The 25,907-nt window shown below is 28.7% G+C and overlaps 1 protein-coding gene across 1 annotated transcript in view; it reads left to right on the top strand.

Moving 5' to 3' along the window:
• LOC119605189 overlaps positions 1–24,910 on the top strand; it is a 98,083-nt gene extending 73,173 nt beyond the window's left edge. The window contains exons 4-7 of the mRNA XM_037958146.1: positions 20,806–21,713; positions 22,108–22,284; positions 24,490–24,604; positions 24,673–24,910. Coding sequence (XP_037814074.1) covers positions 21,620–21,713; positions 22,108–22,284; positions 24,490–24,604; positions 24,673–24,835 — 549 coding nt within the window. The 5' untranslated portion in view covers positions 20,806–21,619 and the 3' untranslated portion in view covers positions 24,836–24,910. The remainder of the gene's footprint in view (positions 1–20,805; positions 21,714–22,107; positions 22,285–24,489; positions 24,605–24,672) is intronic.
• Positions 24,911–25,907: the final 997 nt, after the last annotated feature.

The following is a 25,907-nucleotide window of genomic DNA, read 5'->3' as shown; positions in this document are numbered from 1 at the left end:
AATATAATTTTTGGCAATAAAATAATACAAAATGATTCGGTAAATTACTTAAATTTTCTGGAAATATAACATATTTATACCTGATTCACTGATTCAATGATTTTTAAATAAATATCCACTCATACAGAAAAAATACACACCTACTTATCCATACTTAATAGCACTAGCAAAAAGGAAAAAGGATGAAGGAAGAACTAGCTTATAAATGACAGAGTATGAAAATATGTTTTTTAGTTTCATTTTTGGGAAGAATCACACAACCACACATATACGTACATATATGAATGTACACAACAAAATATCTGCAGTATAAAAACTATAGCATACCTTGACTGAGGTTTAAACCGCACAACCACAGGTGGTATAATGTTGTAACACAAATACCGTACACACAGACTCACATGGAATCAACTAGCGTAAAGTAAATCTGTTATGTGTCAATATGTCAGATTTAATGCAGTAAACCCTAATGTATGTATAAATATGCAAAAACATACATACACACAGATGCATATTGCAATTATACTTATACACACATGTGGAAATGCCTGTAGACAAATACTAAAAAGAGAGTGAGATAAATAAAAAAAAGTTAAAAAATACACTCATATAATAACAACCATAGTATAGTGAACATACACATGAATTTAAAAAGAAAAAATATATGAAACTAAAGTTAGTTAGTTGATATGTATGTGTGTAACCTTAAAAAACTTAGTTGTTTGCTAGCGTATGTTGGGCTGATAGTGTTTCGTCGGATGATGGGTATTATACTCCAAGCTGCTAAAAATTCATTTGCCTTTAGGGATCACAAATGCACTCACTAACTTATACCAACAAACCCACAATCATACACACAAATATAGAACAAAAATATTTATACTAAAACCACATACATACATACACACAAACATACATAGCACTATATGGCTAAGTTCATATATGTATGTATATCACCTCAATATAAATATACCTTGTATTTGAAGATTTCAACACCGACAACCTAAACAAACCTCAGTTACGAATACGAGTTGTAGTGTTGAAACTACATACTTGTTAGTTTTTTATTATACATTTTGTCTTTTGGTTTCATTAACTTTTTATAAATTTTTCCAGAACTCAAGCTTGAGCCCGGAGAGAATGTGAGAAAAAATCTTTGCAACATTTATAATGTTGTTTATTTATTTATTATTGCGACATGCATCTGCACATTCACATACAATCATAGATACTTGTTAATATTAAAGAGACTCTTAAAAGCCAAAAAATTGTCAAGTACTTTAATACAGAGACTTGGTTGACTAAAAGGCTTGCAAACACAAATTTTAATACTTTTCTATGAAAATATCAACATGTTAATGAGTATAAATAAAATGTGATAAAAATATAAGATGAGCAGGTATGCTTTCAAAAATCAGTTTGTGTTAATAGAATATTAAAAAAAATGTTGTGGATTCTATTCAAAATCACTACCTAAATTCCACTAACAAATTTCAATTATAATAATATGTTATAGTCACTAAAAATATTATAACAGCATCGATAGTTAGTAAAATAACTAAGAAATAAACTAATGAATAGGCTATACAAGTGCTTATTCCATAAATAGTCAAACTAGTACATAAAGTAGTCAATATACTTAACCAGTTTCTAGATTAGTCCATAGATTAGTCAATATATTAATCCATAGACTAAGTAGTAAAAAGATAGACCAATAGACCAAATACTAGTCAAAAGATTAGTTGATAGATTAATCTTTGGCTAGTCAACTAACTAGTCCATATAATAAATAGTCCATAAACTTTTTCATAGACTAGTCTATAAACAAGTTCATAGATTAGACGATAAACTAATCCATAGGCCTGTCAAAAGTTTAGTGAAAAGACAAACCAAAGGGATAGTCTATAAACTAGACCATAGACCAGTAAAAAAGCATAGTCCATAGAATAGTCCGTAGACCTGTTCATATAATAGTCAACCGATATGTCCATAGACTATAGTATATAGTCTACAAGTAAGCCCAAAGATTAGATGATAAACTACTTAATCCAAAAGCTAGCCGAAACAGTTGTCAATAGACAAACCAACAGACCAGTCTACACATTAGTCCTTAAACTGGATCATGGACTAGACCATAGACTGCTATATAGACTAGTCGAAATATTGGCCGATATACTAATCCATAGACCAGTCAAAAGGCTAGGTAATACAATAGTCCACAGACTTGCCCATAGACTAGTCAAAAGGGTAATACATAAACAAGTCAAAAGATTAGACGATAAACTAATCTATTGACTAGTCCATAGACTAGACAACTACATAGATAAAGACTAGTTTCAATAGAGTAAACAACTAGTTTTTGGACTAGTATATAGATTAGCCAAAAGTACTTTTAATCTTAAAATGTTCTGTTCTTGGAATAAGTTAGTAGTACTTAGTACTAATTCTATATTTTAATTTTTCATACCTGTGTTATAATATGATTGTAGTAAATTTGTGTCAAATAGAGATTAATCATTATCATCATGAAAACGAATATAAAAACTATAAATAGAAATAGATATTTATAATTTTCAAAACAATATAAGTTTCACTATTATAGGTTTATTGCTCTTATACAACGAACACAAGTACAAAAAGTAGTTGAAACTTTTCCAAACTTATAATTAATCACTTGAACCGATTCAGCTACAGGTATACATTTTAACCCCCTACTAAAAGTGCACTAGAATGGAAACAAATCCAATAAATATAAAAATTAACATTTTAAAGTCAAAACATACAAATTAGTACTTAATACTCTGACATATAATTATCATTTTAATTAAAACCATATTGCCATATATAAGCGAGAGGGAGCCGAGTATGGAAAAAAAATCCACAAAAATGTTAATTAATTTAATTAAATGAAAACACAACAATGTTGTCATTGAAATAAGAAAATAGTTCGGTGTTTTTCAATCTTCTAGCTCTTTGGGGTATACTTGTACTTGTATACGCTCGTTGTATACACGTAAAATAAAAAATTTTTAACATTCCACACAATTCGAAAGACAATAGTCCTCAACCTTCGACTATCACAACAATTGCTGCTACTACTACCACCACTAATGCATTGTATAAATAAGTAGGTATAAGCGTGTGTTTAACTATTTAGTATCTGTTTCTGTATCTATGTGTATATCTCTATATTTGTACACACGTTTGAATGGATGGTACTTTACCTTTCTTTCTTTATTTTTTCTTTGTTTTAATACTTCACTGAATCATTGTCATTTGAGGTTGTTTTAATTGTCTTTAATTGACTGACTGACTATTTTATTTAATGAAAATGACAAAAGGAACAAAATATTTAAGTTGATTTTCATTTTGTTCAACGTGAAACACGTGCAAATAATGTTTGTTTGTTTGTTCACAAAAATTTCCAAATTATTTAGGAAAGCAAAAATAGAAAAATGAATATATGGGACAAAGGTCTGTAATAATCATAATAATGAAAATAATAACAATAAAAAATAATTAACACAACAGAAGGTAAAAGCAAAAGAAATATTAATAAAATGTTTAACTCAACACAGCAGACAGTAGGTACCATTAAAAGTTTTGAAATAATTTTACTTTTTGAAATTTCCATTATACAAATTAAGAGTTTGAATGTTTGGAAACTGATAACTTCTATAGGTAGGCGAAAGGGGCTGGTTTAAAACTAGTCCCTTTGGGAGTAAGGACTAGTTCGAAATTGAAACATTATGAAATTTTACATGGTAAAAAAACTATTTTTAATATCAAACCCTTTTAGAAAAATGATACATATGGATAATTTCGTGTCAAGTGACCCAACTTTTAAAATCGATGTCTTCCGATTTGGATGAAAGGGAGTTTTTTGAAAAAAATTAAAAAAAAATATGTTTTTTTTTTGAAACAATGAAGAATTAGCCATTTGAACTCCTTTGGACAGTTTTTACTAGGAAAAGTTACACTCATTTAAATAAAACCCTGTATGACCAAAATGTCCAATTTTGACCCCCTCTAACTTCGGCAGTTCTTGGCCGATAGAGCTAAAAATTCTGTCTCTGTCCTACTATCCAATAGTACTAACTTTGGTGCAAATTTCATCAAAATCGATTTTTCCAGTTGAGTCACATGACAAGAAATTGGCCATATACATATGTAATTTTAATGAAAAATGGATTGCATTGTTAAAAATTAGATTATTCACCAAAGATGTATGTTTTACATCTTTGGTGATTTTTTGGATTTTTAGTGAAAAGGGAAAAAGGTTTTTAAGTTTTCATTCAAACTTTCTACATATATAAAGTAATTTTAATTAAAATTAAATATTAATTCAAATAATTTACAGCGTTATCTCAACACATTTTTAATTCTTTATAATATTGAAGCATCCTTTTTTAGTTTCTTAATCATTTTCTTTCCTGCTATACTTAATATAAATATATATAAGTATGTATGTATAAGTAACCCCTAGTAACCGTTTTATTTAAAAATATTTAACAGCAAAAAGCTATTTAACTAAAATATATAATACAACAAAAACAATTCCTTACATCAGGCATTAATATTTTAAAAACGTATTTACATATAATACTACAAGTATTTATGATGATGTTGATGTTGCTGATAATGATCATTATCAGCATATATTTAATGAAATAAGTTTTTATCATCTCCTCTTTAGTAAACTCAACTACTACTACTACCAACCACTATCAACTAAACATTACATAAAGTACCCTGAAGTTTGTAAGGAGTTAAATCGAGTCAAAAACTGATTCTGAATCGTTGGGTATACTTTAAAATGGGTAAAGGACTAATATTTTTGAGCACTACAAATATAAGCATAAACACATAATACCCCCGCACTATAGTGGTGTAGGGTATAATCTGTAGTTCCGTACAAACACTCCGAACTTTGGGGTACATTTGTATATTACACTTACATATGTACTATGTATATCAAAACTAAATGATATAAATATTTTCTACTATTCAGTTCAAAAAAGCCGAGTTTTGGATTATACCAGTACTGTAGTAAATATGTGATATTTATATAAGAATTTATGAAAGATTCAAATAATCCAGGAATCTGTATCTCCGGTTTAAAAATTTTTGAATTTTAATGTATTTAATCTAAAAGTAGATGCTAATGTTTATCCTCTTTGCCGTAGTGTTGTAAACTATTTTTTATAAAAAGTCAAGTCGAAATGTAAAAAAATTTCCTTTTTAAATAAATTATCTTAATTAAAGAAAATACGATTTTCTATACGAATAAATAAAGATACTTTAATCGTTTATGCAGTAGGTCTCAATGGTGAGCAGCATTGTCATGATAGCGCATATACAGCTAGAACAAGTTAGAGTGCTATATTCGGCTGAGCCGAATCTTAAATACCCTCCACCAGCTGCTTTTATATTAATACTTTTCTAATTGATCAAATATTTGTAGAAATAAGTTTTCTCATGTCTTAAATTGAAAAACCCCAAGATTTAAACAGCTTAAATCTGTTACAATTCCATGATTTTTTGAACATTACATTCTTTTATATTTTTATAGCGCCCTAAGATATGCTTTAACGATATTTAATAATGTGCATGTATGCATGTGTGTGAAAGATATAAGGATTTTCAAAATACATATATAATTTTGTTCTACATAAATTGATAATGCAACTAGTTAAATACGGTTAAATTGCTTTTAGGGGCAGGACCTAGTATGGGAGATATGACCAATTATATACCGATCGTAAAAAATTATTTAAGCAAAATTTCTATACATAAAAGCTATATTTCAGTCAAATTTTGTATCTATATCGTAATTTAGTAATAAGAAATGTGTGTTCAAGTGATTTTCTGAAGTCGGCACCCATGTTATGAACCGATCGTGAAAAAATCTTGAAATAGAATTTTTGTATACAAAACTAATATTTGTGCCAAATTTTGAATCAATAGCTTTATTTGGTAATGAGTAATGTGCGTTTAAGAGATTTTCGTAAAAGGACCTTGTATGGGAGCTATGACCAATTATGTATATAAAGACAAAATTTCAAAATTCTGTATCTATATTTGGCAATGAATATTGTGCATTTAAGTGATTTTCTGGAGGGGACCTAGTATGAGAGCTATGACCAAATATGGACCGATTGCAAAACAATTTTATAGTGTAATTTATGTATATAAGAGCAATATTTGTGCTAAATGTATATATATCAATATTTTGTAATGAGTTATGTGCGTTTAAGTGATTTTCGGGAGGGGACCTTGTATGGGAGCTATGACCAATTATGGACCGATCCGAAAAAACTTCCATGATAATATTTCTGTATATGTGAGCAATACTTGTACCAAATGGTACAATGGTACATGGATATCTTAATTAAGTAATGAGTTGTGTGCGTTTAAGTGATTTTCGGAAGGGGGCCTTGTACGGGAGCTATGACCAATTATGGACGGATTGGAAAAAAATTCCATAATAATATTTCTATATGTGAGAGCAATACTTGTACCAAACATTATATGGATATTTTAATTTAGTAATGAGTTATGTGTGTTTAAGTGATTTTCGGGATTGGACCATGTATGGGAGCTATGACCAATTATGGACCAATCGGAAAAAAATTTCATAGTAATATTTCTGTGCATATGAGCAATACTTGTACCAAACTTTATATGGATTTTTTAATTTAGTAGTGAGTTATGTGTGTTTAAGTAATTTTCGGGAGGGGACCTTGTATGGGAGCTATGACCAATTATCGACCGATCGGAAAAAAATGTCACAGTAATATTTCTGTACATATGAGCAATACTTGTACCAAATTTTATATGGATATCTTAATTTAGTAATGAGTTATGTTCGCTTAAGTGATTTTCGGGAAGGGCTTGTATGGGAGCTATGACCAATTATGGACCAATCCAAAAAAACTTTCATAGTAATATTTCTGTATGTGAGGGCAATACTTGTACCAAATTTTATATGGATATCTTGATTTAGTAATGAGTTATGTGCGTTTAAGTGATTTTCGGGAGGGGACCTTATATGGGAGCTATGACCAATAATGGACCGATCGGAAAAAAATTCATAGTAATATTTCTGTATGTGAGAGCAATACTTATTCAAAATTTTATATGGATATCTTAATTTAGTAATGAGTTATGCGCGTTCAAGTGATTTTTGGGAGGGGACCTTGTATGGGAACTATGTCCAATTATGGACCGATCCAGAAAATTTTTTCTCTCAATGAATTCTATTAACATGAGATTTTAATTTGTAAAATTTTGTGAAGATATCAACATCCTGACGGAAGTTATTAACAAAAAACCCATTTTCCGGGAATATGTACTTTTGTATGGGAGGTATATGAAATTATGGACCGATGCTGGCAGTTTTCAGCAGGAATCAATATCTTGTGTAGAAACGAATGTATGATGACTTTCATGAAATTATCTTGCATAGTTTTCGAGAAAATTACATCAGAATGTGTAAAAAATGCTTATTTTTTTCGAGGTTGTTTTAAATTTTGATTCATAACTTTTCCCGATGTGAACCGATTTTGCTCATTTTCAATACCAAACTGTACCGGATAATAATGAATGTTTTGGGTGAATTTGGTTAAATTATATTGCTTCGTTTTAACGTGAGCGTGTTTTACACAGACAGACAGACAGACGGACGGACGGACGGACAGACGGACATAGCTAAATCGACTCAGAATTTCATAAGGACCCAGAATATATATACTTTGTTGGGTCTCAGATGAATATTTCTTGGTGTTACACACGGAATGACAAACTTATATATACCCTCTATCACCACTGATGGTGGTGGAGGGTATAAAAAAAGTTATTAAATAATTTATCCATATGGTGGCGCACACAACAATTGCATTAAGATGTATCAACATAAAAGCAACAACTAAAGTAAATGCAAATGTATTACTTACTTCCTTACTTACTTATATATAATATAAAAGAACAACATATTTCTAAAACTACCCAGAAGTTTTTTACAGTGTCTATGTATGTATCACTTTTAGACAGTACTAATAGGTTAACTAGTAGACTTGAATTTATATATTTTTTGAACATTTTAGCTAGTAGGAAAACAACCCAACTCACTTTAGAGACCCTGAGTAATCTCCAACCCATTATTTTTCTGTCTATTTAATGATTGACTCAAGTCAATAGTTCAGAATAACCTTACCAAACTGCAGGGTAGTGGTTCTGTAATACACACGCCCTTTCACACACTTAGTTCGTTTTAAATAGTTTTATCTTTTGAAAACTTTAGTTGTAGTGAAAGTTCTTCTAGTCCTTAACTATTTAGTAAGATGTTCGTAGTACTCGCATTCGTACTCAATGTTACTGTATACTTATTCTGTTAAGCGGTATTACTCAGGGTTCTACAATTTTAATGAATTCCATGAATAACAAAACACTTTAGAAGTGAGAATGAAAAAAACAACAACAACTACAACATTATTAAAAGCATATCCGGTTGTCAGAAATGTTAAATAGTGTATTCTTTGTACTCTTTTTGAAAAAATTTTCGGAAATTAAAATCAGAAAAGACATACAAAAATATTAAGAAAGAAAATCTTAATTTTCCGCTGGAGTCAAAAAAATTACCGCATTATACGAGTAGAACTTTGGTTTAGGTTTTTTCGGAATTTTGATCATATTTCCGATAATTATGACCCAATATTACTGGTTTTATATAGCAAAATTTTTAATAGTATAGCTAATCGTTTAATTTAAGATTTGGATTCCAAAAATATCAGAGTCTTCCAAAAAACAGACGGACATTTTGTGTGGAAGATTTTTGTTTGCCAATATGAACCGAATTTATATGATTTTATGATTTGTATTGCCTTTTACGAGGTGAAAGGTAAAATGTTTGTAAAAACATAATTTTTGCCTTCAATATTCAAGTTTTTTTCTGTTCAAAAGAAACCAATCTTTTAAACTTCTATTGGACCAACTTTCTTCCCACTAAACATTATGTAAAATAAAATCTTCAGTCTTCTAAAGTATTTAAATGTGTGAGTTAGTATTTCTATACATAAATGTTTGTTTGTATTTAATGCGTATGTATGTATGTGTGAGTATGCTTTTGATACTCTATATAGAACAAGTTGATATAATGAAAACCCCAAAAGGTGTAAGTTTAACAAAAGGATGAACAGCAATGGCAAAAACAACAAGGACAACTTGAAAAAAAAAAAACAGAATCCAAGGAATTTCTCTTGGTGTTGTGTCTTCATTCGGATGAATTTAAAATTTCTAAAGAAAAGACATGAAAATTAAATTTATAGTGTGCACTTGGAATAATATATGCAACAAAATGAACAAGCAAACATACTATTTAAGAGGGTAGACATACATATGCATACCACAGTCATAAGTTACTTAGACAACATAGTTTAGATACATACATATATACAGATTTACAACATATTGCTAAAATGCTAAATGTTTCTTTCGCTCCCTATTGTCAAAATGATTAACTAGACTTTTCGTATTAAATATTTCAGTATTATAGCACTTGAATTATTTCTTAAGAAGCAACTCTAAAACTAGGGACACTAAGGTGTAGTTTGACTTCTATATGCATTACATAGGTACAGTCAAGTGATGCATTCATCCATTCCTTTTGCATTGCAAATGTCTTAAAAAAACCAAAAAAAAAAAAAAAACTTACAATTTTAAACAGATACATTGACTCATTGTAAAACAAGTAATGATGGTGAAGCAAATAATAAAATTTTATGGTATTTTTTTAATAATATATGATTTAGTGAGTTAGCTTATTTTGCACATAAGCCATTTATATACAAATTAAATAGTATGACTAAATAATATTAAAATGCACTTATTTATTGTCAAGGTTGGCACGTTGCCATCTTAAAACCTTTTTTCTTTTATTTTGATATTTTACTCTAAATTTTGACAACTTAAATTCAGTTTAAGGACTTTTAAAGTTTGCATACCTCTCTACCTCTTTTACTTTTCACACATTTACCTGATAGCATTTCACTTGTTACTTTTAATTTATCAACAATTATAAATTATTTATAGTTAGATAAACATATCTATGTGTTTGTATAGCAATTATACATGTTAGAGTAACTAAACTAAAAATGTTATTGAAGTTTGAGTAAAACTTAATTAATGAAGAAAATAAACTCTCTTATGTCGATGTCAATTTTAAATATGAAAATGTTCTTATTTATACATGTTGCTGATATAAGAACAATGAATACGTTTAAATTAAATTGGATTTTAATTAAAATATCTAATTAACATGAACAAATTTTTATTTATAAATATTAAATATGGTGTAAGTAATTAGTTCTTGAAAGACAACACTATTAATTACTTGAGTATTTAACAGACTATAAAAGTAAGTATTTAAAGGAAAAGAGTTTTATTCATTTGAAAATGTCCTTCATGATTTCAACTTTAAAACGTATACAATTTTTGTAGAGATAGTAGTATATTTGACGTAGTTATGAGTTAAAAACCCCAAATCGTTAGGTCAGGTTGTATGATGTAGGTTATAAAAAGAGAGAAATCGAGCGTTAGAGATTTCTACCGGGTCAAATATGAGCAATTATGTTTATTTATAAATTTGTATGCCAAAGTTCATTGTTATAGTAATATTAATACGGGAGTTAAGGATATTTAATCCATTTTCTGAGGGAGTCTTTGTACAGCAGCTAATGACCTTAGCCGAGGTCCGATTATCAAAGAAAAAGGGTATTTGCCAAAGTTCATTAAATTATCTTTAAAATTGCGAACAGTACTTTGCGCACAAGGTTTACATGGATATAGACAAACAGTCAGCCAGTCAGATCGCTAAATTAACTGAGAAAGTGATTCTGAGTCGATTGGTAAACTGCAAGCACAAACGCATAATATCCTCCATACTATAGTGGTGTAGGGTATAAACAAATAAATTTAATAGTATAAAATTTAAACTGAAAATGCTGCAATTACAGACAAAATTTAAAATGTATAAAGAATGCCACCAATTTAAATCTTAACACCCAAAACTTATGGTTTTCATATACATATATGAATTTCATCATATATTTTTGGAGATTTCTAGTTCATTTTTATCCCTTCATTTATTTATGCTGCTTTAAGCGGCTTAAGAATTTAAATTCATTGCTCATATTTAAGTGTTTTCTCTATTACTTTTCTGTTGTTGTTGTTTTTTTTTCATATTTAGGTATCTTTTTGTTTCCCTTTATTGCGCTTAATAGTTGTAATCCAACTTTTTTACAGTTAAATAAACCATACGAATTTATTAAAAATATATTCGCTAAAATGCCGTACTACTAGACTACCAGAATTATAGAGACCCTCTATCTCTGCACTTACGTAAAATACACAAAAAGTTGTGGGAGAAGTGGAGAGAAAACAAGCAGCCGCTCAAGTATTTAACAAGTTTTACATAATCCCATCAACAAAAAAATAAAAAACTTGTACAAGCGTAATATTTCGAATGTGGTGGCTGGTGTTTTCAAGTTGATTCTGATTCCCTGTGGCGTATGAGTGTTGAATTATTTTTTAATTTTCGTTGCCTTCAGAAGGGGAAAACACTTAGGCGTATGAGTGTTAAATAAATATTTAATTTCAAAAAATTATTTTACTATTAATAAGTAAATGCTAGATTAAGCAAATTAATTTGTGGATTTTAAATTGTTATGTTGTGTCTTTAATACCGTTAAAATTTTGTTGAAAATGTAAAAATTTTTTTCTTTAATTCATAAGTAATGTCTTTGTTTTTATGTCCAGGTACTCTCATTTCTTAATATTAAGTTTCTTATACAAAATTTTAGCTATTTAGTTTAATGTTTTATATATTTGTATGTTTTTCATTAAAATGCAGGACAACTTAGACTATTTTCTAAATCTCTGCCAATTAATTTAAAACTTTTTTGCTGTACCTTCTTAAACACAATTAATAAACAGCTGACACTTGTGCTCATACGAGTTTAGACTAGAAAGTCTTTTATTAGCGAAAAAAGTAAAATGGAAGTTTTTAGTAAAAACATGGATTTTGGTAACATTAAGTGAAAACTGAGGTTTTTTGTACAAACTTGTCTATAAAGGTGAAGTTTATAAATATTTTAAACAAAATAGTTTTTGTAAAAAAAGTGGTTTATTTAAAAATCATGTTTTAGTCGAAACATTGATTCTTTTTTGCGATTTTATTATTAAAAAAAGTTAATATTTTGTAAAATTTTATGTCTTTTGTAAATCAGAGTTTTTTGTGAAATTTCGTTTGTTTTACTTTCGAGTTTTTAACGTTAAATCAGAGTTTTTGTTAGTGAATAAGTAACATACTAAAGATTTTTCTTTTCAATATATTTTCGAACTCCTCTCGCGAAACAAATTGCTATGAATCCAATGTTGAGTGTTGAAAGTTTGACACATGTAATGACATTTCTCTGAAAGAATTAAGGACACAAATAAACACGCCTTTATTTGCTAAAGTGTATGTGCTAATGAATAATTTTTGTAATATTTTTTTCTTTTGTGAGATTTCTTTAAGCTAATTACAGTAATTCCTGACATTCATTACCAACACACTAAAAATCTCATGCATGCATGAAGCTATGTACAACTTTAGTAAATAGATATATACATGTAGACATACATATGTTACCACACAAGTGTATGTGTTTCTTAGGATGGCTTCCTTTATATAGAGCCAAACAATTTTTATTGATGATAATAAGGTTAATTTGTGTGGAAATTAATCTTTGTATAGAGTTTAAAGGGTAAAGTCCTGGCATAAAATGTTTTATTTTATTTTCTCTGTAAACTTTAAACTTATTCAATTGGTAGTCGTAGTTATTTGTCAAAAAACTTTCATTAATACACTTAATAATACACGATGTCTTATCGATTTGTTTTAGTTCATACCACTTAGATCAAGTATTAAATACATTGTAGTTGTAGCCATCCTAATATACACATGTATGTATGTTCCCTCCATATGTTTGTATGAAACTGAGTTCACAGTATCTAACTACTTGATGTTTATACAGGCAAAAATCTGTTTGTTGTAAAACAAAAATGAAAACAGGAAAAAAATGTTGATTCATTAAAATTTCACGCAAAATGATGGCAGCTAATTTATTTGTTTGTCTCTTGCTCTGGCAACAAAACATGCCACAAAAGCAAACACACATGCTCCCAAGCTGACACATTGTCTCACACAGACACATGGAAAAACAGTTTGAACTAAGTAATATAAGTACATAAGTAATGCATATCCCGTTATATATTATAAATGTATTCGAGTTTGAGTAAGCAATTAAGTCAGAGAGTGAGTGAGTAAATGTGAGACACGGTGTTTGTAAGTTTTTTTGTTGTTGTTTACTCTAACCACTAAATATCTAAGGAACACAGGTGAAATTCATGACATACATGCCAGCACATTCATTTACACCCGTAGACAACATATGAGTTTTAACAATTGTTTTGGTTTTAAGTTTCTTTTCTTACTTTTGATTGTTCCTGTTGTTGTTGTTGGACTTTTTGTGTGTTTATCTGGTTGCCATTGTGTTGATGATGTTGTTGTTTTGTCTTTTTTTTTGTTTATTTCTTTTACCTGTTAGATGAAAGTGATGAACTTTTAAAAGTCATAAACATGCTCATACATATATATAAGTATGTATGAATGTATGTGTGTATGTATGTATATCTTTATACTTAAAAGGTGTTTGTCACATACATATATTAAATTCTAAATGACGGAGAGACAATGGGTTTAGTAAGAATGACGTTAAATGTGTTTATGAGTTTTAGTTGGTAAGAATTTGTTTGATTTTTTTAATTTTTACAAGATTTGTTAATAAAGTTTCTTAAAAATATATGAGTAGAAGAACTAGTTCATATATGAATACGATCAGAAATGCTAGTTTACTATTAAAGAAGATAAAGGATCTGTTCACCCACCAAGAAATAGGTCAAAGTCTCCTGCAGGAATTGGACCCTCAGCTTGATTAATCTTACTGACTTCTTTAAAAATGTCATAACCTAAAATTTTTCCAAAAAAAATTTTTGAATTAAGACAATTTTGAAGTAAATGAGCGATATTTATAATGCACTTCGTTTAGTATTTTCAAATTTGTATTATAAATGTATTTAAGTATTTAAATATCATATAAATCCCAGAACACCTGTTATTTGTTAAAAATGTTTTAGAATTTGTAAACGCAATTTTAATAGGGAGACTCCAAAATAGAAATTTTACATGTTCTACACTAAATTAAATTTATTTAAAACAATATTACCAAGATACTTGATCTAGTGTTGGAGTCAAAGGAATTTAGTTGCTAATATTGCCAACTATTCTACACTCCATACAAAAGTGTGTCAACTTAATGTATACACGTGCGTATAAGTAATACTGATTTTAATCGCTTGTATTCATACTCTTAAACAATTCTTAATAATTTGAAAGGTTTTTCATACATTTCTGGAAATTTACTTGTTAAAAGGATTTTTTTGTTCCCCTCAAACAGAAAAATTTTTGTGCTAGAATTTCGAGAAATCCAGCTCATGGTATTTTTTATTTAATTAGAAAATCTTATTTTACTTCAAAAGCATTTTTACTTAATACAATAACATATACAAATACATGTGTGTACTCACATATAAGGACATACATATACATTTTAATATGATTTTAGCAAGAAGAAAAATAACTTTTTCACATATGCTTTTTGCTTGTTTGTATGTGTTTTTTTTTTATTTAAGAAATTTTAATTAAAAAAATGTTAACAATTTAAAACAGAAAAAGGAACTTTTTTTATTTTTCATGAACAGATTTATCCAGGTGAAATGATTTAAACAGATTTCACTTATTTTACTAAGACATTGTGGTGAAATCTTTAATGTTGCAGTAAAAATAAATGAGACAGAAAATAAATTTTATATATTTAATTTGCTTAAAGTTAATTAGGTTTAATACAAAGGAGACACAAATTACTTTTTTTGTCTCTCTGGTATCATAAAAGTTAGTAACACAATATAATTGCATTTTCTTATTATTTTTATATTAAAATATAAATATGAAAAATAAAAAAGCCCAGACAAACTTAATTGTCACCACAAATTATTTCTCAGTTGATTTTAATAAGTATCAAAAAACATTTTTAACTAATAATTTAAATTCATATTATTTAAGTTATTTTCCTACAAACGATACCTTTTCAAAATTGCATTAATTTCTTTAAATCTACCTTTTTTAATATAAATGAAATTGTTTTATTATTTACATTAATGACAAAAGTTGTTTGAAAAATTAAAAATTTTATTTAAAAACCTTTTATGAAATGTTCATAATTAACATTATTGCTGCCAACATGAGAAAGAAAGAAAAACATCCTAAACGATTTTTTTAAGCAGAAAAGAAAATTAAGTTAGAATCCTTATTTTAAGAGATGATTATTATAATGTTCTTTTACTTATGCTTCAGTACTTTTTTCTTCATAAAACTGTTGTTTATTTAATTATTTTTATCATCATTATAATAATGATTATTATTGTTAAAACACAATAAGTTTTAATGGACACAAGGTAGAGAATTCCCTTAAAACCAAAATAAAAATATATCAAACTAACTAAGCAGCTATTTAAATACAAAAAATATATGTATACGCCCATTTTAACAATGAAGAACATAAAAATAGAATATCTTGTTATTATACTTTTTAAACTCTTTTAACTTTGGTCTGAATTGCATTTTATTGCTATTGTTATGATTTTTAATGTTAATTTGCCAGTTTGGTTTTATATAGTTGTATAAAGTAAAATTGTTTTACTGTTTAGCTTCCGTTTCCTTTTTACATACACCAACTTACAGCTACACACAAACATAGCTAAACATTTACTACTACTTTAGCTAGTTAGTAGTAGTAGTAGTTGTAATGTTGTTGTCATTGTTGATGTTGTAGTGGTTGTTTCAATAGGTAATTACCATAATAAAAAGCAAAACAAAACAACAGGAAAAAAATCAGAAGAGGACCTACAACATAAAAATGGAAAACAAGAGAACCTCATCTAGCAACTACAGAAAAACAACAAAAGTACCATTATGCAGAAATGAATTGATTGAATAAAAGGAAAAGGATGTTGACAGAGATATAAAGATAATTTGATTACACTTTCAAATTTGTTTTACTTTTTTTATGGTTGATTTTTAATTCCGATAAAGACAGTGACGACCAACTCACAACTGTTTATTTAAGAAATAAAAAATCTTTAACATTGTATTTTACCATCCGTTGGTCTCTTTCTCACAACATCTGAGTGGTTCCAGTAATTAAATTTAAATATTTATTTTTGGATCGAATATTTCAAAAGTTTTCGCACAACAAGTTTGTTTCTGTTTTCATGAAACTGATAATTGATTTTAAATATTTATTTTTTTTATTTGGCTGCTGCGTGTAGTTTCAGCCGTGATTCTGGTCTTTTATCTGACATAAACAGGACAAGAGAATTTAATGGCTGTTTCATTTAAGTGTTTATTTTATGTTGTTGTTATAATATTTGTGGTCTTGAGATGGAGCAGATTTTAATTAAAATTTAACAAGTTTGTAAATTTTTAAATATGTAGTTTGAAAGAATCGTACAATTCTAAAAATTAAATATAAAACACGGCATTTATACCCTATACCTCCACGGTATTTTTGACTAGTTAACTATTTATTCTATGGACTATTCTATTATCTAGTGTTTTAGTTAGTCTATTAACTCGTCTATTGACTAGTCAACTAACTAGTCTACTGACTGGTCTATGGACTATTCAATTGCTTAATCTATGAACCAGTCTGTTAGCTAGTTTATGGACTAGTCTATTGCCCACTCTATGGACTAGTCTATTGACTACTGTATGTACTAGTTTATGGGCTAGTCTATGGACAAATCTATGGTCTTTAAACTTGTCTTTTATGGAGACTACAAACTGTGTCTGAAAGTTCTTAATATAGTAGAAGTGGTACTACTGCGGCATTTTCGATATCAAAAAGTACTGGAAAAAGTAAAATAGAACTTAATTGTCTAGTTATACCTGCCCTACATCTCATTAAAAATACATGAATATTTAACAAAATTATGAATATTAAATTTCAGTTCTACGTGAGATAGGAAAAATAATGCTTGGATTTTTAACAAATTCATTATATTAAGTCTTTAGATTAAAGAAAATATTTGTGCCAAATTTTATCAAATTATATTGAAAATTGTGACTTGCATAACAAAGTTTACATGGAGGAATGGCAGAAGGTCGAAAAGTCGTTACAAATATAAGCATTAACGAATAATACCTTCCGTAATATATTGGTGAAGCGTACAAAATGTCAAACTATAAAACTAAGGAGATGTCTAGATTAACTACATTTATAATCACTTTTTAGAAGTAAATAAACTCCACTTCCATAGTAGTTTTATACAAATTCTTCCGAAGTGATAAGAATACAATTCTACGAAAAGTTGTTCAATTTCCTTACTAACATCCAATAAAAACACACAAATTAGTTTCTATTCATTGTATTCAAGCAAGAGAGTTTATTATAAAAAATTCTTAGAAATGTGAGTATATTACACACACACACACACACATATTAATGTACAAGGGAATACAAAAATTTTACAAAAGCAATATAATTAACAGATGTTGTCAGTGTTCTGCTGCTGAGACTTGGACCAAAAGCCAAGACCACGTTAACTGCTGTTAGCATTATTTTCTCCTGTATTAAGCTTATTTACGATGACATTCTTTTTTAAGATTCTAAGAAATCTGTTCCTTATTTTGTATTCTCTACTACTTATTTATGAATAAGTGATATTGTGTTGGCGTAAATTTCCGTTTCCTTCTCTAGCAAAAAAGTAAATTTTATTTTCTTAATATTGTATTATTTTAACAATAGTCTCCTTTGAGTTTCATGACCTAGTCCCACCTTCCCATTGGTTGGCTGGTTGATTTTTTTTTATGTTATTTTAATTATAATTGTTTCATAAACATATTGTTCTTATTGTTAATTATTTTTATGATTATTCGTAAAATTTCTACATAAAATGCTGTAATATTTATGAAGCAAAAGTCATAAAAAATGTGTTTTTAATAAACTGAAAATGAGGCGACGTAATAAAAATTAAACATTTGTTGCTGTTACGTTTCGTTACATTTCATTTACGTTCAAATCTAACAGATTTTGTTAATTTGGCAAGAAGATGAAGAAAAAAAAAATATATAAAAAATTGGCAATAAATAAAACATGTTACTCGTAAAATATAAAGGAACTTTTGTTGCGTATCGCACAGATTTATGTGGTTTTTACTTTGATTTAACGGTCATATTTTTACACAAATGTCATAATTTATAGTTGAGTGTTGGCAAGTGTATAAAAGTTTGGTTTGTTGTTCTTTTTGTTTAGTTAACAATGACACTACATGAACTAGAATCTTATTTTGTTAAAACATTAGGGAATTAGCGGGTCATAAAAATCTGTTGAAAACCAATACAAAAAAACAACAGCGACTTATAAGGCAAAAGCAATTATTTACACTTTGGTCATAAAAAGAGGAAACCTATAACCTTTATTTTCCTCATCTCCAGCCATAAAGAAATCTGTCTGATTGTGAGTTTGTCCACAATGCCACGAATAAATTCCCTAGTCTTGCCTCCCCTCGCCAGTTGCAGTAGCAATAAGCATAAAATGTTGTTGAAAGTTAAATTTATTACACACATATATTTGCTTTTTATATTTTGAAATCGTTTTTTTTTTTTTTTTTTTTTTTTGTTAGTATTTATTTTTTTATAGAGTTTATGTGGGTTTTTGGTTCCTTTTCCTTATTTTCGTTTTTTTTTTTTTTGGCGTAATCATCAATTTTATGGGGTTTACAGTATTTTTTTATTTACTCCCCAAGAAAATGTAAGAGGGTCACGCGAATTTATTATAACTGTTTTATTTTGTTTTACTCTCCATTTTTCTTTCTGTTTTTTCTTTATATATTAAAAACGACTTTTTGAATAATGTACGAATTTCATTTTAACATACATTCAAGAAGCCTGCATATTACATACGCATACACTTAAAGAAATTCTTTGTTACATATTTTTCTTCCTTCTAATAACAATATTTGTAGTAAAGGCTTACCCCGAAACTAAATTTATTTATATAAAATTTATTTTATTTTAAATATATCAAAAGTACTTTTATAAAATTTACCTTTTAAGCACTTTGTTTTTAGTTTTTTTAGGAAATAATGGTACCTTTTTAATTAAAAATCTTTGTAACATGATATAAGACTTCATATTTCTATGTGAGTAAATAATCGTACAAAAGGAGAATTAGTGGGAGAAATACTTAAGGCGGAGTGATTTAACATTTTTTTAAGATACATATATTACTGATTGATTTTTTTCCAAGTGTACTGTTACGCTACTACATGTTTGTCTACTTGGTATATTAGGATGGTCCTGCACATATGAGTTTTCTATAAAATTCGGTATAATATTAAGTATTTTGGAACTCGAAGCTGTTTCGGAGCTCTTCATTTTTACAGATTTAAACTAATTTGCAAAATAGTAAAACTGGACTGTATAATAACGATTATTAATTAAATTCGTTTATATTAACTTGCAAGACACATACGTTTCTCGATGAACATTGGTGAAATTTAAAAAAAAAAATATTAGATATTAACAAATCGAATCATTTTAGAGGAATATGTGAACATTTAAATCATTATTTATGTTTCTGATCCGATTTTTATTTTCTTACTAGCACTGTGTGTAATTTTTAAAGTCATATACGGACATAATTTCGTAATGAAAGACCAAAAAAAAAACACACCCGTTTCTCCCAATTTTGCCCAAAGTCATGCACTTTTCTATGGACCCCCAAAGATTTGGGTCCTCAATGTCATTTTTACAAAGACCATTTTTTCGGGCTTATATGACCCGTATATATAAAATCAAAAAAAAACTTCATCTTAATTTTTTCATTTAAAATGGAAAGTTTTACATTGTGCAATTGCATTGCTTTTATTAACGACACCTGTACGTATACGTGTTAATGATTTATTGATATTACAAATATTAAGTATACGCCTAATTTAGACAAGCACTTGATCAAGTCGTTTTGATTTTATATGTTCTTTATGACTAGAGCTACCTACAACTTTTCCTTAGAGAGTAAAACAAAATTCCGAATGGTTTGTATGATATGAGCCTGAGAACTTTTTTGCAAAAATGACGCCGAGGTCCAATAAAAAAGTGTATAACTTGGGGCAAAACTGGGAGATACGTATTTTTTTTTTTTGGTTTTTTATAACGTAATAGAGTCCGTATATGGTTACATTTTTTTGCACTATATAGTCGCAACACAACTAAAAAAATATTTTCATTTGTTCGAAATTGAAAGTGAGTATCGTTTCGATCCTGTTATATGAAACATATCGAATAAATTTGAATTTATGTTATAAACTCTTTTTTACACCTTACAAATGAAACCACCCTGTTACTTAAGAATAAGTAGGACTAATGTATTTCTTTATAATAGGCACGTAGTATGATGACCACCAAATGTGCTAAAGTACGAGTAACATGTTTCAAACAAATCGTCATAAGAGAAATAAAAAAACAAACGCTAGAAACAAATTTTAAATCCAAAGATTTCTACTTAACATTGATTTTTATACTGACATATACATAACATTTCGCCCATTTTAACTTATTTTTTTTTCTCCCACTTCTACTCGTTGCAGATTGATATAATCACCAATAATGTCTGAAACTGCCTATTTTTGATTATGAGCCTAAATGTGTGGTTTAAAGGTTGTATGGAGAAAAAGAAGCAACAACAACAGGAGTAACATGACTTTTATGATTTCCTAAAACCATAAAACCATGCGTGCCGCTACAATAGTTAAAGTAGCAGCAGCAGCATCCTTGTCGTCGTTAAATCATCTTAAAATTTCAAGTGGTTTTTATACTGCAACAACAGCAAAAACAACTACAGCAACAAAAACAACAACCGCAGGAAGTAGACATATACACAGCACATTAAAAACAACAACAAGGACACATCATCAACAAACATAACAGTTGTTGTTGTAGTGATAGTAGAAGACGTATGTAGTAGAAGCAATAACAGCCGTAAACGATAAAATTAACTACACATACTGACACACACACATACATACGAGACGACAACAACCACAAATAGAAAGAAAACAAAAAGGAAAGGAACCGAGAACCAAAAAAAGAAAAGGAAAAGGGCAAAGTCATTATCATCGTCATCAACATCAACATCAACATCAAGAACATCCTCGACATCCTCATCATCGTAATTGCCTCCACCACTACTACGATTAGAATATTCTTTCGTTAGAATTTAGTTAGACGAAACAAACATTTTTTAGTCTTTAAAAAGCAAACAAAAACAGAGGAGAGTGCAAAATTTAGGAAGCTAAATCACAGCTACAACAATAGCAACTACTTTAGCTGTATTGGGCCAGAAAATTGTTCGTTCATAGACAACAAGCACAACAACGACGACAACAACTTGACAAGAACAATATGCCGCTACCGTTGCTGCCTTTGCCTTTTAACTTGTGGTCTTTAACCATTACAGGACTTGTATGTGTTATATTGATGACAACAATAACAAATGGTAAGTTTTAACATACGACGAAATCACAAACACTGTCACACATACACTCTAATGCATTCAGAAACATTCACAGGCTTGGTAATCTTGTCAACGATTACAAACATTTATCTATATCCATACACATGTATGTGTATTTGTGAAAGCAGGCTGAAAGGTCCTTTCAACTATTTTTTTCTTATAACTTTCAAACATTCAATGTGAGCTTTTGTTGCCTTCCTTTCCTGAACATTTAACACAAATACAGAACTTTTCGGATTATCCTCGTTTATGTGAATAAGCATGTGTGTATTTTCCGTTGTTGTAATGTGATAATTTGTGTCTTTCATGTCGTTTTCAATGGTTCTTTTTTAAATGTTGCTGCTATTTTGTGTTTTCTTTCTTTTTTTGTTTTCAGTTTTTGCCATCGACTGTTTCAAGTGTGTTTCATATAATGGCACCAACAAGGCTTGTGATGATCCTTTTCACAATAATTACTCAACCGGTATATTGGAATCACCGTGCATGGGTGGACGTAAAGGTAGAAATGGACTGTTTCCAGCTACAGCATGCATTAAAATTGCTGGTTACTATGGTAAGCACTTTATCGTTTTTTTCTTTTTTGTTCTTTCATTTTCAAAAATAGAAAAGAACTTACAAAATACACTGTTGTTGTATGATGACAATCTTCGATGATTTATGGCGATTATATGCTGATGATATCGATGATGTGCTATTGGCGAACATATTTATAGTCTTTTACATGGAAATTAAGATAAAAACTAAACAAAGGATTTTTGAAAAACAAAAGCAAATGCTTGTTTAAATAGGGCTATATGCAATAAATTTAAGGATCATTTGTTTTAAAAACAGATTTACATAAATTGTTTTTAATTTAAAAAATCATTCGATATAGCGATATACACATTCATACATATATGATAGATACTTCACTAGACTATAGACTAATATATAGACTAGACTGTAGACTGTACTGTAGACTAGACTATAGACTGGACTATAGACTAGACTATAGACTAGACTATAGACTAGACTATAGACTAGACTATAGACTAGACTATAGACTAGACTAGACTATAGACTAGACTATAGACTAGACTATAGACTAGACTAGACTATAGACTAGACTATAGACTAGACTATAGACTAGACTATAGACTAGACTATAGACTAGACTATAGACTAGACTATAGACTAGACTATAGACTAGACTATAGACTAGACTATAGACTAGACTATAGACTAGACTATAGACTAGACTATAGACTAGACTATAGACTAGACTATAGACTAGACTATAGACTAGACTATAGACTAGACTATAGACTAGACTATAGACTAGACTATAGACTAGACTATAGACTAGACTATAGCCTAGACTATAGCCTAGACTATAGCCTAGACTATAGCCTAGACTATAGACTAGACTATAGACTAGACTATAGACTACACTATAAACTGGACTATAGACTAGACTATAGACTAGACTATAGACTAGACTATAGACTAGACTATAGACTAGACTATAGACTAGACTATAGACTAGACTATAGACTAGACTATAGACTAGACTATAGACTAGACTATAGACTAGACTATAGACTAGACTATAGACTAGACTATAGACTAGACTATAGACTAGACTATAGACTAGACTATAGACTAGACTATAGCCTAGACTATAGCCTAGACTATAGACTAGACTAGACTATAGACTACACTATAAACTGGACTATAGACTAGACTATAGACTAGACTATAGACTAGACTATAGACTAGACTATAGACTAGACTATAGACTAGACTATAGACTAGACTATAGACTAGACTATAGACTAGACTATAGACTAGACTATAGACTAGACTATAGACTAGACTATAGACTAGACTATAGACTAGACTATAGACTAGACTATAGACTAGACTATAGACTAGACTATAGACTAGACTATAGACTAGACTATAGACTAGACTATAGACTAGACTATAGACTAGACTATAGACTAGACTATAGACTAGACTATAGACTAGACTATAGACTAGACTATAGACTAGACTATAGACTAGACTATAGACTAGACTATAGACTAGACTATAGACTAGACTATAGACTAGACTAGACTATAGACTAGACTATAGACTAGACTATAGACTAGACTATAGACTAGACTATAGACTAGACTATAGACTAGACTATAGACTAGACTATAGACTAGACTATAGACTAGACTATAGACTAGACTATAGACTAGACTATAGACTAGACTATAGACTAGACTATAGACTAGACTATAGACTAGACTATAGACTAGACTATAGACTAGACTATAGACTAGACTATAGACTAGACTATAGACTAGACTATAGACTAGACTATAGACTAGACTATAGACTAGACTATAGACTAGACTATAGACTAGACTATAGACTAGACTATAGACTAGACTATAGACCAGACTATAGACTAGACTATAGTCTAGACTATAGACTAGACTATAGACTAGACTATAGACTAGACTATAGACTAGACTATAGTCTAGACTATAGACTAGACTATAGACTAGACTATAGACTAGACTATAGACTAGACTATAGACTAGACTATAGACTAGACTATAGACTAGACTATAGACTAGACTATAGACTAGACTATAGACTAGACTATAGACTAGACTATAGACTAGACAAAACTCGATCATCCTCATATTTAATGAGAACAAACAAAATTTTAATTACAAATGATTTTAAATATTTATTTTAATTATTTTCTATATTACAGATGACAATGGTGAAACTATAACCGTTAGAGGCTGTGCTTTAGATAGTGGCACTTTAACTACAGACACGGAAATCGTGCGTATGTCTCATTGTGGTAAATTCTATTATGATGACAGGTGAGTGTAAAATACTAAAATACAAATTAATTTAAATCCGTTTTAAACAATATTTTCTATTCCTACAGATATGTACATGGCTGTCTGCAGAGTTGCAGTGATGCCGATGCCTGTAATACCGCCTCCCAAAATCAACACATATCATCAACGACATCCCTTAGATTAAAATATTTGCTGATATCCTTAGTTGTAATATTAATGAATAATTATCAATTGGATACCACCAGGTAGCATTACCACATACTCTAATTAGTATTATAGTCCAAAAATATCTAACTATTATAACCTAGAGAAACCAAAAATAAAGAAAAACAAACAACAAAAACTTAACTATTATAAATCATGATAAGAATTTATTTATTATTAAGCTGTAAATTTTGAAAGCATTTATAGCAAAAAAACAAAACGAAAATAATATCATAGATTATAACGACTATTTATTAAAAAAAGAAACATATTTTATGGATCGAAATATAAGAAATAAATTCACACATTTTACACCATAAATCTATTGCAAACTACTCGTTCGTTCACAAATTCAAAGTAAAAATCTAAAAAAAAAAACATTAAGTTTTTCTCAACATTTTTAAAACTCTTCGCACTGTAAAACCAAGCAAAAGGCAAAAATTCTATTAAAAAAACATTTTACTTTTTTATAAAGCAAAGAAAGAAAAAACAAAATTATATTTTTTTTGCTGTATTTAAGCCAATCACCCATAAAATATGAAGATGTTTGTTCACTACTGCATTAGTTAGAAATATAACGAAAAATAAAAAAATTCCACAGAAAAAAAAAGAAAGAAAACCCCATTATCCTCTGGCACACGTAACTTTGTCATTATACACTCAAATAAATTTTAACGATATCGAAGGCGATTTTCTTACTGTTTTTTGTCCTTTTTACTTTTTTGGTTTTTTCGGTTATTTGTAATTTGTTTTCTTACAAGTGAATTAACATTATTACTATTATTATCATACACAGAGATGAAAAAGAATTAAAACTATATTTTTTTTTTTGTTATATTATTATTTAGTTAATTTGATTCCTTTAAGTCTCTGTATAAACATAAATATGAAAAAAGGTTAAAAATAAAACTTTAATGTGATTTAAATTTAATGCAATTTATGTACTAAAATAAGTATTACAATTTATAATTATATATTTATATAAAAATATATCAATCTATATTAACTAATTCATTTAGTATATACTAACTAATGTAACTAAAACCAAATAGATTTAATTATAAAAACCTAATATAAATACTGGCTTAACTAATTAAACAAAATATTTGTATTTATA

This window comes from Lucilia sericata, unplaced genomic scaffold (assembly GCF_015586225.1).
Source record: "Lucilia sericata isolate MDLA Ls3-8-SP2 unplaced genomic scaffold, ASM1558622v1 Contig000014F_arrow, whole genome shotgun sequence".
In the NCBI taxonomy this organism is placed as follows: Eukaryota; Metazoa; Arthropoda; class Insecta; order Diptera; family Calliphoridae; genus Lucilia; species Lucilia sericata.
The sequence above is the reverse complement of the archived record's forward strand: the minus strand, read 5'-3'. Positions and strand labels throughout refer to the sequence as shown.